The sequence below is a fragment of the Oncorhynchus masou genome, chromosome 22, assembly GCF_036934945.1.
Source record: "Oncorhynchus masou masou isolate Uvic2021 chromosome 22, UVic_Omas_1.1, whole genome shotgun sequence".
NCBI classification, from domain to species: Eukaryota; Metazoa; Chordata; class Actinopteri; order Salmoniformes; family Salmonidae; genus Oncorhynchus; species Oncorhynchus masou.
The window spans coordinates 3,670,491-3,690,049 of NC_088233.1; the positions used below are offsets into that span (position 1 = coordinate 3,670,491).

A 19,559-nucleotide genomic window follows, 5' to 3' on the forward strand; every position below is an offset into this window, starting at 1 on the left:
ACTAACATTGACATATACCATGACTCAGTGACGGGGTTCATCAGGAAGTGGATAGAGGATGTTGTTCCCACTGTGACTGGGTTCATCAGGAAGTGGATAGAGGATGTTGTTCCCACTGTGACTGGGTTCATAGGAAGTGGATAGAGGATGTTGTTCCCACTGTGACTGGGTTCATCAGGAAGTGGATAGAGGATGTTGTTCCCACGGTGACGGGGTTCATCAGGAAGTGGATAGAGGATGTTGTTCCTACTGTGACTGGGTTCATCAGGAAGTGGATAGAGGATGTTGTTCCCACGGTGACGGGGTTCATCAGGAAGTGGATAGAGGATGTTGTTCCTACTGTGACTGGGTTCATCAGGAAGTGGATAGAGGATGTTGTTCCTACAGTGACTGGGTTCATCAGGAAGTGGATAGAGGATGTTGTTCCTACAGTGACTGGGTTCATCAGGAAGTGGATAGAGGATGTTGTTCCCACTGTGACGGGGTTCATCAGGAAGTGGATAGAGGATGTTGTTCCCACTGTGACTGGGTTCATCAGGAAGTGGATAGAGGATGTTGTTCCCACGGTGACTGGGTTCATCAGGAAGTGGATAGAGGATGTTGTTCCCACGGTGACTGGGTTCATCAGGAAGTGGATAGAGGATGTTGTTCCCACTGTGACGGGGTTCATCAGGAAGTGGATAGAGGATGTTGTTCCCATTGTGACTGGGTTCATCAGGAAGTGGATAGAGGATGTTGTTCCCACTGTGACTGGGTTCATCAGGAAGTGGATAGAGGATGTTGTTCCCACTGTGACTGGGTTCATCAGGAAGTGGATAGAGGATGTTGTTCCTACTGTGATGATTAGAACCTATCCAAACCAGAAACCCTGGATAGATGGCGGCATTTAACCACGGAAAGGTAACTGGTGAGAGATTTTAAGCATCTTAACTCGCAAGGCTCCCGGGTCAGACGACATGTGCAGACCAGCGGACTGGAGTCTTTACGGGCAGTTTCAATCTCTCCCTATCCCAGTCTGCTGTCCCCACTTACTTCAAGATGTCCACCATTGTTCCTGTGAGCAAAGTTAACTGAACTATATGACTATCGCCCCGTTGCACTCACTTCTGTTATCATGAAGTGCTTTGAAAGGCTTGTCATAGATCCTATCACCTCACCTGACAGTGACACCTTAGACCCACTATAATTTGCATACCGCCCCAAAAGATCCATGGACGACACAATCGCCATCGCGCTGCACACTGCCCTATCCCATCTGGACAAGATGTTTTGAGCGGCTGCTGTTTTGAGCCATAGCGGCTGCTGTTGCTCTACATCCACTGGCATTTCAATCAATGAAGAGGCTGAAATTCATTATTTTACAGTGTGATTTATTTTAATTTTTTTCCCTTCGACCCGAACAATTGGCAGTCGCCAATTTTATTTATCGGCAAAAATACATATCGTCCAAAAGCCAGCTTTTACCAGCTAATGGAAACCGTGCTATGTACATAGTCATTGGACACAGGTCACTTTAATGATTACATCCGGCATTATCAAACTTTTTTTGTCCCATGACCTCAGAATTTTCAGATATCAAAATGTGACCCCAACCAATGTCTACCTTTTTAATTTTTTGGCTATAGCAGTCAATTGTAAAACATAAACAGTATTTTTGATTGACTTCTCAACTCACCATCACATCCTGTTAACCTCTAGCGACAAGCAATCCCGTATCCGGGAGCGTAATCATAGCCTCAAGTGCATTACCATAACGCAACGTTTCCTATTCATGAAAATCGCAAATGAAATGAATATTCAAACACAAGCTTAGCCTTTTGTTAACAACACTGTCATCTCAGATTTTCAAAATATGCTTTTCAACCAAAGCTACACAAGCAATTGTGTAAGAGTTTTGATAGCCTAGCATAGCATTAAGCCTAGCATTCAGCAGGCAACATTTTCACAAAAACAAGAAAAGCATTCAAATAAAATAATTTACCTTTGAAGAACTTCGGATGATTTCAATGACGACTCTCAGTTAGATAGCAAATGTTCATTTTTTTTTCCCCAAAAATATTATTTGTGTGGGAGAAATCACTCCGTTTTGTTCATCACGTTTGGCTAAGAAAAAGACCAGAAAATGCAGTCACTACAACGCCAAACTTTTTTCCAAATTAGCCTCATAATATCGACAGAAACATGGCAAACGTTGTTTAGAATCAATCCTCAAGGTGTTTTTCACATATCTATTCGATTAATATATCAGTCGTGACAGTTGGTTTCTCATCAGAAGCGAACGGAAAAATACTGCAGCTGGCGATTACACAATAATTGCAACGGAGGACACCCAGCGACCACCTGGTAGATGTAGTCTCTTGTGGTCAGTCTTCCAATGATATGCCTACAAATACGTCACAATGCTGTCGACACCTTGGGGAAGCGACAGAAAGCCTAAGCTCATTCGTGGCCCATTCACAGCCATATAAGGAGTCATTGGCATGAGGCGGTTTTTAAAAATGCGGCACTTCCTGATTGGATTTTTATCTGGGTTTCACCTGTAACATCAGTTATGTGGCACTCACAGACTATCTTTGCAGTTTTGGAAACGTCAGTATTTTCTTTCCAAAGCTGTCAATTATATGCATAGTCGAGCATCTTTTCGTGACAAAATATCTTGTTTTAAAACGGGAACGTTTTTCATCCAAAAATTAAAATAGTGCCCCCCATATCCAAGAAGTTAATGTGGGGCTATGACGATAGTCAATTTCAAACTAGTCTTACATTATGTATCTTATATCACCACCACTAATGAGATGTGTGTGGCTTGATGCACGTCCGTCAGAGCTTCTCTAAGTCAGGGGGTGTGGTCAACAGCGAGCACCTCATCTCTGCTGTCACATCCAACCTGGATGGATATTTGGTTTTAACGCAGACGAGAGCACTGAATCCAGCTTCACATCAATATCAGCTGGCGACGGGTACTATCAGTTTAATGGAGTTGGAAGTCTAAGATTTCCCAGGTCTGGGTTCCCAGTGGTTTTGAACACCGCATTAATGCTCAGAGGGAGACTGCAAGGTGTTCCCTTTTGATTCAGGACCCAAAACTCCTCCTTAGTGACCTGGGAATGTGTTGTCTGCAGCATTCGGTCACATGACAGCTCGATCAGCTGTTCGATTTCACTCACTAGCATGTCAACTGAGCCAAACGGCTTGGGAAGTAGGCCCCAAAGAGCTCTTTGGAGCGTTTCGAGGTGAGCATTTTTAACTCGTGTGGGACACTGATGCTGTTTTCTGTTAGAAACATACACAGCCTAGGGAAGGGGGTAAGAATGATTTCCTCTGAATCCACTGATTGGATCACTGCAGAACGTTTTTGTATTTCCTGTGCATGCTTTCTAAGCTATGGATATTTATATACATAGCTAAATGATCCGATCTGGAAGTTGGCAGATCGGTGCTATCGACTTCAGACGAGTCCCGTCACGTTTCCGTGAGAAGACTGATATTTTGGTGTGTAGGGATGTGGGTCGGCAGGGTAGCCTAGTGGTTAGAGCGTTGGACTAGTAACCGAAAGGATGCAAGTTCGAATCCCCGAGCTGACAAGGTACAAATCTGTCGTTCTGCCCCTGAACAGGCAGTTAACCCACTGTTCCTAGGCCGTCATTGAAAATAAGAATTTGTTCTTAACTGACTTGCCTAGTAAAATAAAGGTTTAAATTATTTTTTTTTAAAGTCCCCTGGTCTGCCAAACACTGGGAGCTTTGCCTCCTTCCACGTAGATGTGAAAGGCTGACGTCCACATATCTCTAGCCTTAATAGAATCATTTCTATGGGGATTTTTTTATGATAATTTGTTTTCTGTGGGGGTATGGACATCAACTATAGGGGGGGGTAAAAATAACTGTCTAGTTGAAGAGTAAATATGTATATAAATGTTTTGACTTTTTGTGCTCAGGATAAGAACCAGGTGAGCGTCAGTCAGCTGTGCCTGGTTGACTTGGCGGGGAGTGAGCGCACAAGCAGGACCCGGGCTGAGGGCAACCGCCTCAGAGAAGCAGGTGGGTTCTAGTCACTTTCCATTCAACAATGTCAGGGTTCTCCCCAGGAGGTGGGGTGGGGCTTCTGAGTACAATGGGGGAGGGCCTTTTGAACACCTGCATCTGCCATCGAGAGCCTTCAATGGTATTAAACCAAAGGGAGTTCTTTGGGGAGAACCCTGAGTATAAATGTTACCCACTACCAGAAAACAGTCTTTACTTGGACTGCTGAAGAAGGCTCACATTTTCTTCAGGAAATATGTCTTCTGCTTGTAAGTTGAAATGTATATTTCTGATTTCAGGTAACATCAACCAGTCGCTCATGACTTTGAGGACGTGTATCGAAGTGCTTCGGGAGAATCAAATGTGTGGTACAAACAAGGTTGGGACTGTAATACATTTTGGACCATTTATGTACTCCATACTATCGTTGTGTATATGATGATATAGGCATTGGTCGCGTGTCAGAGAGAATGTTGGTCTCGTGTTGTTGGTCTGTGTGAATCGTTCGGCCTGAAGTTTAAAGTTTACCCCCGGGTTAACATGCATGCTAATCCAGCCCAGCGCCAGTCTAGCCTGGGGCTAAGAACAAGGCACCGTGAACAGGCCTAATGGAAGTCTTTCTCTCTTCCACACACAGATGGTTCCATACCGTGACTCCAAGGTGACTCACTTGTTCAAGAACTACTTTGACGGGGAGGGTAAAGTACGGATGGTTGTATGTGTCAATCCTAAAGCCGACGACTACGAAGAAACCATGGTGAGTCCGTTATCCCCTACGTGGAATAATTCTCCCACCGTTTATTGTTTCTAGGAATGAATGTGTCTTTGGCCTGACATTCTTCTATGGTGACAAAATGACTGCTTGATTGAACCCACAACTTGGCTTTGTGAGCTCCATGCTTTTACTTACTGAGCCACACCGGTCCATGGGTGGTCTGTTTGTTTCTGCAGGTGGTGGTCTGTCTGATCTGTGTGTGTTTCTACAGCTGGGGGTCTGTCTGATCTGTGTGTGTTTCTACAGCTGGGGGTCTGTCTGATCTGTGTGTGTTTCTACAGCTGGGGGTCTGTGCGTGTTTCTACAGCTGGGGGTCTGTGCGTGTTTCTACAGCTGGGGGTCTGTGTGTGTTTCTACAGCTGGGGGTCTGTGTGTGTTTCTACAGCTGGGGATCTGTGTGTGTTTCTACAGCGTGTGGTCTGTGTGTGTTTCTACAGCGTGTGGTCTGTGTGTGTTTCTACAGCTGGGGGCCTGTCTAATCTGTGTGTGTTTCTGTAGCTGGTGATGCGTTTTGCTGAGATGACCCAGGAGGTGGAGGTAGCCAGGCCCGTGGACAGGCCCATCTGTGGCTTAGCTGCTGGGCGCCGGCAGAAAAACCAAGCCTTCAAAGACGAGTTGTCGCGACGCCTGGAGGAACGAGGAGGTCCTGTCAATGCAGGTAGAGAGGATGACTGTTGCCCTTTGAGTGCCACTTGCCAGAAGCTTTTATTCAAAGTCACTCACGGTACAGTGAGGGTATACGGGGCCTTCAGAAAGTATTCAGACCCCTTGACTAATTCCACGATGTGTTACAGCCTGAATTCAACATGGATTGTTTTTCTCACCCGTCTACACACACTACCCCATAATGACAAAGTGATAACATGTTTTTAGAAATGTATTGAAAATAAAATGCATATCTAATTTTCACAAGTATTCACACCTCTGAGTCAATACATGTTAGAATCACCTTTGGCAGCGATGTGAGTCTTTCTGGGTGAGTCTCAGAGCTTTGCACACCTGGATTGTACAATATTTGCCCATTTTTATTAATTTTAAAATTATTTAAACTGTCAAATTGGTTCTTGATCATTGCTAGACAGTCATTTTCAAGTCTTACCATAGATTTTCAACTTGGCCACTCAAGGACAGTAACTGTTTACTTGGTAAGCAACTCCAGGGTAGGTTTGGCCTTGTGTTTTGGGTTATTGTCCTGCTGAATGGAGATTTCATCTCCCAGTGTCTGGTGTAAAGCAGACTGAACCAGGTTTTCTTCTAGGATTTTGCCTGTGATTAGCTCCATTGGGGGTTTTTCAGGATTAAAAAGAAACACTAGTCCTTAATTATTACAAGCATACCCATAACATGATGCAGCCACAACTGTTTGAAAATATGGAGAGTGGTTCTCAGTAATGTATTGAATTTGCCCCAAACATAACGCTTTGTATTCAGGACAAAAAGTTAATTTCTTTGTCACATTTTTTGCAGTATTACTTTAGTGCCTTGTTGCAAACAGGATGCATGTTTTGGAATATTTTTGTTCTGTATACTCCTTTCTTCTTTTCACTCTGTCAATTAGGTTACGGAGTAACTACAATGTTGATCCATTCTCAGTTTTCTCCTGTCACAGCCATTCAACTCTGACTGTTTTAAAGTCTCCATTGGTTTCATGGGGAAATCCCCAGGGGTTTCCTTCCTCTCCGGCAACTGAGTTAGGAAGGATGCCTGTATCTTTGTAGTGACTGGGTGTATTGATGCACCATCCAAAGTGTAATTAATAACTTCACCCTGCTCAAAGGAATATTCAATGTCTTCTTTTTTTGTTTACCCATCTACCAATAGGTGCCCTTCTTTACAAGGCAGTGGAAAACCTCCCTTGTCTTTGTGGTTGAGTCTGTTTTAAATTCACTGCTCGACTGAGGGACATTACAATTATCTGTATGTGTGGGGTACATAGATGAGAGACTTATGAACTATGGTCTGTGTTCCCCTCTGGGTCTAGAATCCACCCAGTCAGTGATGCACCAACTGCTCCAGAACCTTCCCCCTCTGCCTGCCAGCGAGATCACGGACCCCCATGATGATGTCACTCTGCCCCGCCTCATAGAGGTGCTGGAGAAGAGACACAAGATCAGGCAGATGATGACCCAGGAGTACAACAGGGCTGGTAGTATGGTGACCCAGGGGTACAACGGGGCTGGTAGGATGGTGACCCAGGGGTACAACGGGGCTGGTAGGATGGTGACCCAGGAGTACAACAGGGCTGGTAGGATGGTGACCCAGGGGTACAACGGGGCTGGTAGGATGGTGACCCAGGGGTACAATGGGGTTGGTAGGATGGTGACCCAGGGGTACTACGGGGCTGGTAGGATGGTGACCCAGGAGTACAACAGGGCTGGTAGGATGGTGACCCAGGAGTACAACAGGGCTGGTAGGATGGTGACCCAGGGGTACAACGGGGCTGGTAGGATGGTGACCCAGGGGTACTACGGGGTTGGTAGGATGGTGACCCAGGGGTACTACGGGGTTGGTAGGATGGTGACCCAGGGGTACTACGGGGTTGGTAGGATGGTGACCCAGGGGTACTACGGGGCTGGTAGGATGGTGACCCAGGGGTACAACGGGGCTGGTAGGATGGTGACCCAGGGGTACAACGGGGCTGGTAGGATGGTGACCCAGGGGTACAACGGGGCTGGTAGGATGGTGACCCAGGGGTACAACGGGGCTGGTAGGATGGTGACCCAGGGGTACAACGGGGCTGGTAGGATGGTGACCCAGGGGTACAACGGGGCTGGTAGGATGGTGACCACAAACTCATTAAGCTGCGATGGGGCTTTTTGATCACGTCTTAATTTGTTTTCCTCCTCCAGCCGACATGTTGAAGTCCATGCTCCAGGAGCTGGACAGTAGCCTGGTCTCCAAGGAGAACTTGATCCAGGACCAGAGAGGTCAACTGGGGGAGAAGGACAAGACCCTTCATAGCCAGAAGACTGAGATAGACCGTCTGGAGAAGAAGTCCAAGATGCTGGAGTACAAGGTAAACACAATGAAATAGTACCCAATATACTGCTGGCCTTCACCATTCACTACAAGGTATGACAGAGAACAAGTTCCAAAGTCAGGTAGGTTACAGACGGACATATTGAGTGTACCAGGCAGATGGGTAGGTGACAGACGGACATATTGAGTGTACCAGGCAGGTAGGTAGGTGACAGACGGCCATATTGAGTGTACCAGGCAGGTGACAGGCAGACAGCCATTTTGATGCAGAGCCTAGGGCACTTTTTACCATGACAAAATGAGTTTACCCCACCACTGCAGCTCGGGACACACAGCTGTAGGCTATTTGCTCAAGGAATAAGATGTAATGAGGTAGGCGGGCCTATTTCATGAAGTTTCCCCTGGATCAGAGCATGACATGCTTTCACGTTGAGTGGTTCTTGAAAGGAAGAGAGCTTGAAAGATTTTTCTAATACATTGAAGAACTATTGTCATTTTCAATTGATGTAAAAACAGACTTTGTTTACTTGCTGTTTTGAGCTGAAAACATTACTTTGAGATGGTGATGGTGGCAGCATTAAGCCAATCAGAAATGCTATCAGATCCCCAAATGGGCACATTGATTTGCCCGCAGTTCAGGTAGCCTATAGGCCTACTTCTATGTGTAATCGGGTTAACATCCTTACTCAACATTGACAAGCGCTCTCAAGACCAGGACGAAATTGACAACTTGTAGATGTAATGAAATAAACCAAAACTTGTTTATCACAAGTGTAGCTTAGGTTTTGCGCTCTGCAAACAACGTGTCCACTCTGACAATGAGAACAGTAACATGCTGACCAGACACGTCGCGTGTCCATGTTATTCAGTTATAGCACCCACAATGCTCGCGTGCGCCAACGAGCGTCTGCTACGCCAAGGGCTAAAATAGAAGTCATTCCTATTTCTGACGCAGATCGAGCTGCAAGTCCTGCGTCTCCCATCTCATTTGGTTTATAGAAGCAGGTACTCACGTGGGTGATTGAAAGACGAACTGTTGCTGGTCGTCGTGGTAATACAATGAAAGTTTAGATGCCAATCACCATATAAGTTCAAAGATGAAAAGGGGGTGATGACTAGAAATGATTCGGTTGACCGTTTTATGTGTGGATTAATTGTCAGAGTAGAGGACCTTGTGCATTTCAGGTAAATAACAACTCAATGTTTATATCCCAGGACAAATTAGCTTGCAATAGCAAGCTAGCTAGCAAAATTGCCATACATGTTGAATGCTTTTCGACCTGTCCCCAAACTAATGCAATTGGTTTAGAGTTTGATATTTTAACCTGCGTGTTGTGATTGCGTTTGGTGTGGGGGGACAAAATACATTTATGCATGATGGCTGAAATAATAATATATTGAATGCATTAACATAAATTACCATAACCAAATAAAGATTGTAAATGATAGGAATTATAAGATAATGTACTGCTGGTGGTGATATGTAATGGAGAATTGATAGACACTCAAACAATTCACACGATGCAGTTAAAATCTGTCGACCAAACAATCGACCCAGGCAACTAAATGGGGTCAGCCCTAGTGTACCAGTCAGGTATTTCCTGGTCTGTAGTGCCATGTACTGTCACTTAACATCTCTCTCTCTCTCTCTGTCAGATTGAGATCCTGCAGAAGACCACCAACATCTATGAGGATGACAAGCGTACGCTGCAGCAGGAGCTGGAGAGCAGAGAGCAGCGTCTGCAGAGAGAGCAGACGGAGAAGAGACGCATGGAGCAACGCATGCAGGGCATGGTCCAGGACACCAAGCACAAGTGGGAGAAGGAGTGTGTGAGTAGCCTAGAGGAGGGTCTATCTCTGTGCTGCAGCGGGGGGTGGGGAGGAAATCTCTCTCTCTGCAGGAGGAGGAGGATCTCTCTGTGCTGCAGCAATGGGGGGGGGTCTCTGCCCTGGGTCTTTGGGATATTATTTTTAGACTAAAGGAGAGAGTGCCTCCTACTGTCCCATCAAAGACGGGCCTTGTAAACAAAACTTGAGAGATCTACAGGCTTTATTCAAGTCCAGCCAAAACTTTCACAGGATACAGTGATCAGTATCAACTGTGGCCTGTAACAAAATGAAGGGCACCATGGTAGATGGCAGCCAAAGGTTTAAGAGTAGCAGCAGCTGCACTTTGACAAATAACATCACCATAATCAACAACAGATCAAAAGGTTGACTGAATAGTCTGCTTCCTACTGCTCAGAGAAAGACACCATCTGTTTCTGTAGAAAAAGACAACTTTGAATCTTATCTTAACCAGATCATCTCTGTTTTATAAACGTCAACCCATATAAATCCAAATGCCTCAGTATTTATCTGCAGGAACACGTTCCATTGGAGAACCATCTGATGACTGAACATGCAGTTCTTCTGGAACATTCTTACCCAACTTTAACAACAATGCATTTAGTTTTGCCCATATTAAGCTCAAGTTTTAAATCGGCAAAGAGATTCCTGCATACAGTGCATTCGGGAAGTATTCAGGCCCCTCGACTTTTTCCACATTCTGTCACGTTACAGCCTTATTCTAAAATGGATTAAATAAACATTTTCCTCATCAATCTACACACAATACCCCATAATGACATGTTTGCTAATTTATATTTATATACATACATACATACATACATACACACACACACACACACATGTTCTGTCTCCTAGAGATGAATGTACTTTGGTGCGAAAAGTGCAAATCAATCCCAGAACAACAGCAAAGGACCTTGTGAAGATGCTGGAGGAAACAGGTACAAAAGTATCTATATCCACAGTAAAACGAGTTCTATATCGACATAACCTGAAACGCCCCTCAGAAAGGAAGAAGCCACTGCTCCAAAACAGCCATAAAAAAGCCAGACTACGGTTTGCCACTGCACATGGGGACAAAGATTGTACTTTTTTGGAGAAATGTCCTCTGGTCTGATGAAACAAAATAGAACTGTTTGGCCATAATGACCATTTATGTTTGGAGGAGAAAGGGGGAGGCTTGCAAGCCGAAGAACACCATCCCAACCGTGAAGCACGGGGGTGGCAGCATCATGTTGTGGGGGTGCTTTGTTGCAGGAGGGACTGGTGCACTTCACAAAATATATGGCATCATGAGGCAGGAAAATTATGTGGATATATTGAAGCAACATCTCAAGACATCAGTCAGGAAGTTAAAACTTGGTCGCAAATGGGTCTTCCAAATGGACAATGACCCCAAGCACACTTCCAAAGTTGTGGCAAAATGGCTTAAGGACAACAAAGTCAAGGTATTTGAGTGGCCATCACAAAGCCCTGACCTCAAACCTATAGAAAATGTGGGGGCAGAACTGAATTTAAAATAAACAGCCTAATTTACACAAGTATTCAGACACTTTGCTATAAGATTTGAAATTGAGTTCCGGTGCGTCCTGTTTCTACAACTTCAACTTGATTGGGGGTCCACCTGTGGTAAATTCAATTGATTTGACATGATTTGGAAAGGCAAACACCTGTCTATATAAGGTCCCACAGTTGGCAGTGCATGTCAGAGCAAAAAACAAAACCATGAGGTGGAAGGAAGTGTCTGTAGAGCTCCGAGACGACAGTATTGTGTCGAGGCACAGATCTAGGGAAGGGTACCAAAACATTTCTGCAGCATTGAAGGTCCCCAAGAACACAATGGCCTCCATCATTCTTAAATGGAAGAAGTTTGGAACCACCAAGACTGTCCGCCCGGCCAAACTGAGCAATCGGGGGAGAAGGGCCTTGGTCAGGGAGGTGACCAACAACTCGATGGTCACTCTGACAGAGCTCCAGAGTTCCTCTGTGGAGATGGGAGAACCTTCCAGAAGGACAACCATCTCTGCAGCACTTCACCAATCAGGCCTTTATGGTAGTGGTCAGACAAAAGCCACTCCTCAATAAAAGGTAAATGACATCCCGCTTGGAGTTTTCCAAAAACCACCTAAAGGACTCTCAGACCATGAGAAACAAGATTCTCTGGTCTGATGAAACCAATACTGAATACCTTGGCCTGAATGCCAAGCATCACATCTGGAGGAAACCTCAAATGGGAAGGGGGGGAGGGGGTGGGGGGAAGCGGCTGGAAGCGGTTAAACAGCCTCAAATGGGAGGGGGGTGGGGGCGGCTGGAAGCGGTTAAACAGCCTCAAATGGGAGGGGGGTGGGGGCGGCTGCCGAAGCGGTTAAACAGCCTCAAATGGGAGGGGGTGGGGGCGGCTGGAAGCGGTTAAACAGCCTCAAATGGGAGGGGGTGGGGGCGGCTGGAGATGCGGTTAAACAGCCTCAAATGGGAGGGGGTGGGGCGGCTGGAAGCGGTTAAACAGCCGCAGATGGGAGGGGGGGGCGGCTGGGGCAGCCGCAGATGGAAGCGGTTAAACAGCCGCAGATGGGAGGGGGTGGGGCGGCTGGAAGCGGTTAAACAGCCTCAAATGGGAGGGGGCCGCAGATGGGAGGGGGTGGGGCGGCTGGAAGCGGTTAAACAGCCGCAGATGGGAGGGGGTGGGGGCGGCTGGAAACGCGGTTAAACAGCCGCAGATGGGAGGGGGGTGGGGGGGGTGGGGCGGCTGGAAGCGGTTAAACGGCCGGGAGGGGGTGGGGCAGATGGGAGGGGGTGGGGGCGGCTGGAAGCGGTTAAACAGCCGCAGATGGGAGGGGGGGGTGGGGGCGGCTGGAAGCGGTTAAACAGCCGCAGATGGGAGGGGGTGGGGCGCTGGCTTAAACGGCCTCAAATGCGGTTAAACAGCCGCAGATGGGAGGGGGGGTGGGGCGGCTGGAAGCGGTTAAACAGCCTCAGATCCGTGTCTGATGGAATCCTAAGTAACCACTGTGTTACCATGGGCACCTTCCTCCAACGATGCTCCGCTGGATGAGGGGTAGCGCAGGCAAGCCTGTGAGGCGTGTGAAGGCCCCATCCTAAGCACTCCCTGCCACTATAGCTGAGGAACCCCGTCTGATTGGTGCTTGGCCTGGTTGTTTAGGGCGGTGCTCTCCAATGTCTCCTATTGGGTAGCATCCTTCAGTAAGGCCGGTCGTTCCTGGAGCTCCTTGTTCTTTCAAGTGAGGCCAAATCATCCCACCTGTTAAGTCACAAATGTCTTTACATTTTTCACAATTGAAGGTGGCGAGTTACACTAAAACAAACATTTAGAGTTCTCACATTTCTTGGCTTTTGTGGAGTTTAACTGGCTCCCATCTTCAGTCATAACTAGCTTGTATATGCACAGATGGTGTGCACTCGGGTCTGGAAATACAGTCCCAGCACTAAGGCCAACAGCGGCGTGAGGTTTATTTTTTTTTTTAAATGAAGCAGGGTGGCTCCAATAAACAAACTTGGATTCTGTGTTAAACTTCACTCTAGTTGGTCAGAGCAGCTGGCTAACAGCTGGTGGCAAGCACTTTGAAGAACACAAGAAACGTAGATGAGACTTCATCAGGGTGCTTGATCTATACATCTGTTTTCCTACTCGTTAACTTACTCCATTAAGCTCTCGCATTAACACGTGTCCTGAGTTCTTGGTTTTTAACTGACCATCTGGGCACGTGTTGTTAACCCTGGCTGGGCACGTGTTGAGCTAAACGACTACCGCCCCGTAGCACTCACTTCCGTCATCATGAAGTGCTTTGAGAGACTAGTCAAGGACCATATCACCTCCACCCTACCTGACACCCTAGACCCACTCCAATTTGCTTACCGCCCAAATAGGTCCACAAACGACGCAATCTCAACCACACTGCACACTGCCCTAACCCATCTGGACAAGAGGAATACCTATGTGAGAATGCTGTTCATCGACTACAGCTCGGCATTTAACACCATAGTACCCTCCAAGCTCGTCATCAAGCTCGAGACCCTGGGTCTCGACCCCGCCTGCGCAACTGGGTACTGGACTTCCTGACGGGCCGCCCCCAGGTGGTGAGGGTAGGCAACAACATCTCCACCCCGCTGATCCTCAACACTGGGGCCCCACAAGGGTGCGTTCTGAGCCCTCTCCTGTACTCCCTATTCACCCACGACTGCGTGGCCACGCACGCCTCCAACTCAATCATCAAGTTTGCGGACGACACAACAGTGGTAGGTTGAGCGCCCTCGGAGTGTGGCGTCAGGAAAATAACCTCACACTCAACGTCAACAAAACTAAGGAGATGATTGTGGACTTCAGGAAACAGCAGAGGGAACAACCCCCTATCCACATCGATGGAACAGTAGTGGAGAGAGTAACAAGTTTTAAGTTCCTCGGCATACACATCACAGACAAACTGAATTGGTCCACTCACACAGACCGCATCGTGAAGAAGGCGCAGCAGCGCCTCTTCAACCTCAGGAGGCTGAAGAAATTCGGCTTGTCACCAAAAGCACTCACAAACTTCTACAGATGCACAATCGAGAGCATCCTGGCGGGCTGTATCACCGCCTGGTACGGCAACTGCTCCGCCCACAACCGTAAGGCTCTCCAGAGGGTAGTGAGGTCTGCACAACGTATCACCGGGGGCAAACTACCTGCCCTCCAGGACACCTACACCACCCGATGTTACAGGAAGGCCACAAAGATCATCAATGACAACCCCCAACCGAGCCAGTGCCTGTTCACCCCGCTACCATCAAGAAGGCGAGGTCAGTACAGGTGCATCAAAGCTGGGACCGAGAGACTGAAAAACAGCTTCTATCTCAAGGCCATCAGACTGTTAAACAGCAACCATTAACATTGAGTGGCTGCTGCCAACACACTGACTCAACTCCAGCCACTTCAATAATGGGAATTGATGGGAAAGGATGTAAAATATATCACTAGCCACTTTAAACAATGCTACCTAATATAATGTTTACGTACCCTACATTATTCATCTCATATGTATACGTATATACTGTACTCTATCATCTACTGCATCCTTATGTAATACATGTATCACTAGCCACTTTAACTATGCCACTTTGTTTACATACTCATCTCATATGTATATACTGTACTCGATACCATCTACTGTATCTTGCCTATGCTGCTCTGTACCATCACTCATTCATATATCCTTATGTACATATTCTTTATCCCCTTACACTGTGTATAAGAAATTAGTTTTGGAATTGTTAGTTAGATTACTTGTTGGTTATTACTGCATTGTCGGAACTAGAAGCACAAGCATTTCGCTACACTTGCATTAACATCTGCTAACCATGTGTATGTGACAATCTTATTTGTTAACCCTGGCTGGGCACGTGTCGTTAACCCTGGCTGGGCACGTGTCGTTAACCCTGGCTGGTTCTGGTGTGTTTCCAGGAGCGTCGTGTGTGCGCCAAGCAGCTGGAGATGCAGAACAAGCTGTGGGTGAAAGACGAGAAGCTGAAGCAGTTGAAGGCCATCGTGACGGAGAGCAAGACCCCCTCAGACCAGCGCCCTGCCCCCGACAAGCCCCAGCGCCCCTCCCGGGAGAGGGACCGCGTTCCCGCCAAGAGATCGGCCTCGCCGTCACCCGTTCCCGTACGTTACCACGACATGCGCTGCTAGGGCACTGACTCATCCAGCTAATATAATACTGAAGTGGTTTCCTTTCCTAATCAAACTACCGTTTCCCCCTTTACTGCTAACAGGTTGACCAGCCTCTGTTGACTGGCAGGTCTGTTAATCATGATGTCAAAACACATCTGACTGACTGACTAGCAGGTCTGTTAATCATGATGTCAAAACACATCTGACTGACTGGCAGGTCTGTTAATCATGATGTCAAAACACATCTGACTGACTGACTGGCAGGTCTGTTAATCATGATGTCAAAACACATCTGACTGACTGACTGGCAGGTCTGTTAATCATGATGTCAAAACACATCTGACTGACTGACTGACAGGTCTGTTAATCATGATGTCAAAACGCATCTGACTGACTGACTGGCAGGTCTGTTAATCATGATGTCAAAACACATCTGACTGACTGGCAGGTCTGTTAATCATGATGTCAAAACACATCTGACTGACTGGCAGGTCTGTTAATCATGATGTCAAAACGCATCTGACTGACTGACTGGCAGGTCTGTTAATCATGATGTCAAAACGCATCTGACTGACTGACTGGCAGGTCTGTTAATCATGATGTCAAAACACATCTGACTGACTGACTGGCAGGTCTGTTAATCATGATGTCAAAACACATCTGACTGACTGACTGGCAGGTCTGTTAATCATGATGTCAAAACGCATCTGACTGACTGGCAGGTCTGTTAATCATGATGTCAAAACGCATCTGACTGACTGGCAGGTCTGTTAATCATGATGTCAAAACACATCTGACTGACTGACTGGCAGGTCTGTTAATCATGATGTCAAAACACATCTGACTGACTGGCAGGTCTGTTAATCATGATGTCAAAACGCATCTGACTGACTGGCAGGTCTGTTAATCATGATGTCAAAACACATCTGACTGACTGGCAGGTCTGTTAATCATGATGTCAAAACACATCTGACTGACTGGCAGGTCTGTTAATCATGATGTCAAAACGCAACTGACTGACTGACAGGTCTGTTAATCATGATGTCAAAACACATCTGACTGGCTGACTGGCAGGTCTGTTAATCATGATGTCAAAACACATCTGACTGACTGGCAGGTCTGTTAATCATGATGTCAAAACGCATCTGACTGACTGGCAGGTCTGTTAATCATGATGTCAAAACGCATCTGACTGACTGGCAGGTCTGACATGACAAAACGCATCTGACAGGTCTGACTGATGTCAAAACACATCTGGTGAATCATGATGTCAAAACACATCTGGACTGGCAGGTCTGTTAATCATGATGTCAAAACGCATCTGACTGACTGGCAGGTCTGTTAATCATGATGTCAAAACACATCTGACTGACTGACTGGCAGGTCTGTCTGATGTCAAAACACATCTGACTGATGTCAAAACACATCTGACTGACTGACTGGATGTCAGGTCTGTTAATCATGATGTCAAAACGCATCTGACTGACTGACTGGCAGGTCTGTTAATCATGATGTCAAAACGCATCTGACTGACTGACTGGCAGGTCTGTTAATCATGATGTCAAAACACATCTGACTGACTGACTGCAGGTCTGTTAATCATGATGTCAAAACACATCTGACTGACTGACTGGCAGGTCTGTTAATCATGATGTCAAAACGCATCTGACTGACTGACTGGCAGGTCTGTTAATCATGATGTCAAAACACATCTGACTGACTGACTGGCATCTGTTAATCTGACTGACTGACTGACTGGTCTGTTAATCATGATGTCAAAACACATCTGACTGACTGGCAGGTCTGTTAATCATGATGTCAAAACACATCTGACTGACTGGCAGGTCTGTTAATCATGATGTCAAAACACATCTGACTGACTGGCAGGTCTGTTAATCATGATGTCAAAACACATCTGACTGACTGACTGGCAGGTCTGTTAATCATGATGTCAAAACACATCTGACTGACTGACTGGCAGGTCTGTTAATCATGATGTCAAAACGCATCTGACTGACTGACAGGTCTGTTAATCATGATGTCAAAACGCATCTGACTGACTGACTGGCAGGTCTGTTAATCATGATGTCAAAACACATCTGACTGACTGGCAGGTCTGTTAATCATGATGTCAAAACACATCTGCTTGTTATTTTACATGTTTCAATGTGGACTTAATGATTTGAATTTACTGACCCTGACCTTTTTGTAGGTTTAACTGAAATCCACTGTTCTATCCCAGACTTTGTCAGACTTTGATTGTAACATTTATGTAATTGTGTGTTTATCTGGTGTTCATGCAGCCTGTGTTAGTGTGTGCAGCCAGCCATGTATGGGATGAATGGTTTGTAATGGATGGATGCTATGTATCCCAACTAGCTGGTTGACTTGTCTATCTGCACCACCACCATACTCTGTACTCTGCCCTGCAGCCCGTCCACTCCAGGTCCAGCCAGGCCCTAGACCCAGTGTACGCCCCTCCCCATCCCCAGCAGGTCAGACCGTGGCCAGGCTCCCACCCCACCTCCCCTCCTCAGAGCGCTAGCACTGGCACCAGTTCCCTCTCTGTCACCTCCTGCATCTCAGAGTGGGAGCAGAGAGTCCCTCAGGACAGACATGCTGACCCGGCCCAGTACGGGACCCCTAAGACTAGAACCCTAGCTCAGACCCAGGGTCTACCCAGCAACCTTAGCAGGAGGAGAGGCAGGTGTTGGGAGAGGGCCAGAGAAAGAGAGGAAGAGAGAGAGGTTCCTGACCAGACCTGTGATCTCGACCTAGAGGAACAGGAAGGAGCATACAGGGTCAGTGAGTCTCATCAGACTAAGGTGGTAGCAGAGCTGCAGTTAAAGTAGATCAGCTGACCTTTAGGTTTGTGGGGTAATGTTTTTATGAACACTCCCTCTATATAACTGGTACTATGTTGTTGTTTATACTTCAGACTGAAATAAAATGATTTTCTAACGTAACAGGATTGGTTCTTCTAAAACAACATGTCCACTACCAAGCCATGTTTGTTGTTTTCTACCACCTTGATGACTGGTCCCTGATTGATCAGATTGAGTTGTTTTGTTTGGTTGGCTAGATCTATTATTGTCACTAACTCCAGGAATGGTTTTATTGTTAGCAACACGTGATTCTCTGACTTTCACTCTGCTTCGTTTCCGTCGACGACCAGACGGGTCCCCCGGTGCGTGCGGTCCACAGGCGCTCCCACTCTGCGGGCGGGGAGAGGTGGGTGGACCACAAGCCGTCGTCTAACGTGGAGCTGGACACGGTGATGCAGCCCATCCTGGGTTCCAACGCCATTAAGGTCTCGGCCCCCAGCGAGAAGGCCCTAGCCAAGTGTGACAAGTACATGCTCACTCACCAAGACGTGGCCTCTGATGGAGAGATACAGACCAAACTCATTAAGGTATGTACCAGCCAGACTTGCAGAAAGCTCTCTGAATTTATCTACCGTCAAATTTCAATTAATAGCCCAGCCGTTTATTTGCTTTAATCACTGAACACAACCAGCGCTTATTAGAGCCGGGCTTCTATTTCCTTACTAAACCCCCCCCCACCCCCACCTTGCAGTCTCGTCCTCTTCTGATTTTTTTTTTCTCTCCACTTTTTGACTGCCGTTCTCACTCGTTTTGGATCGATCCCAGATTGCCTGGCTGTTGCTTCACCCAAATTTTGTTCTGCCAATTTGATCACTGCTAGCTTGAATTTTATGTAATTTTATTTTAGGTGGCTGACAACGATGACAGAATATTTTTTTAATGGCCGTGGGAATATCAGTTGTCCATTGTAACCTTGAAATCAGTTCATTTAGACACGCTGTTTATTTGCTGAAATGTGTGCCGATGCCTGGTGTCGTAGCGTTTGCTGTCATTACATGTAAAGACTGTTGTCAAATCAATTCTGTGTAATTATTCCTTACGTGATTAAACTAATCATGTAACTTTAATTAACTAGAAAGTTGGGGCACCACGGGAAAATGTTTATAGTTTATTTCCCGAATTAACTCTTATCGATTACAGTCTTCTATTAATGTGTTATGACTTCATCAGTCTCATTCCTGAATGTTGCAAACCCTTGGCGATCTGCACCAACCTTAACATCATGAATCAGCAATATACAAACTGGCTGAGTTAGTAAATGAATAACTAATCAATCACAGAATTGATTAGATCAGTTGTAGATTGTTATAATGGATACGTCAGAGCACCATTCGGTCGTTCAACCGGTTGTGTTTACCAGACTATAGAATTAAAACAGCTGCAGT

The 19,559-nt window shown here is 46.4% G+C and overlaps 1 protein-coding gene across 2 annotated transcripts in view; it reads left to right on the forward strand.

Moving 5' to 3' along the window:
- kif23 (kinesin family member 23) overlaps window positions 1–19,559 on the forward strand; it is a 37,772-nt gene that overhangs the window by 10,445 nt on the left and 7,768 nt on the right. For both annotated transcript variants that reach the window (XM_064929097.1, XM_064929098.1), the window contains 9 exons: window positions 3,938–4,040; window positions 4,322–4,401; window positions 4,660–4,779; window positions 5,296–5,455; window positions 6,779–6,943; window positions 7,647–7,813; window positions 9,433–9,606; window positions 15,080–15,280; window positions 18,465–18,701. In XM_064929097.1, the coding sequence (XP_064785169.1) occupies window positions 3,938–4,040; window positions 4,322–4,401; window positions 4,660–4,779; window positions 5,296–5,455; window positions 6,779–6,943; window positions 7,647–7,813; window positions 9,433–9,606; window positions 15,080–15,280; window positions 18,465–18,701 (1,407 nt within the window). The remainder of the gene's footprint in view (window positions 1–3,937; window positions 4,041–4,321; window positions 4,402–4,659; window positions 4,780–5,295; window positions 5,456–6,778; window positions 6,944–7,646; window positions 7,814–9,432; window positions 9,607–15,079; window positions 15,281–18,464; window positions 18,702–19,559) is intronic.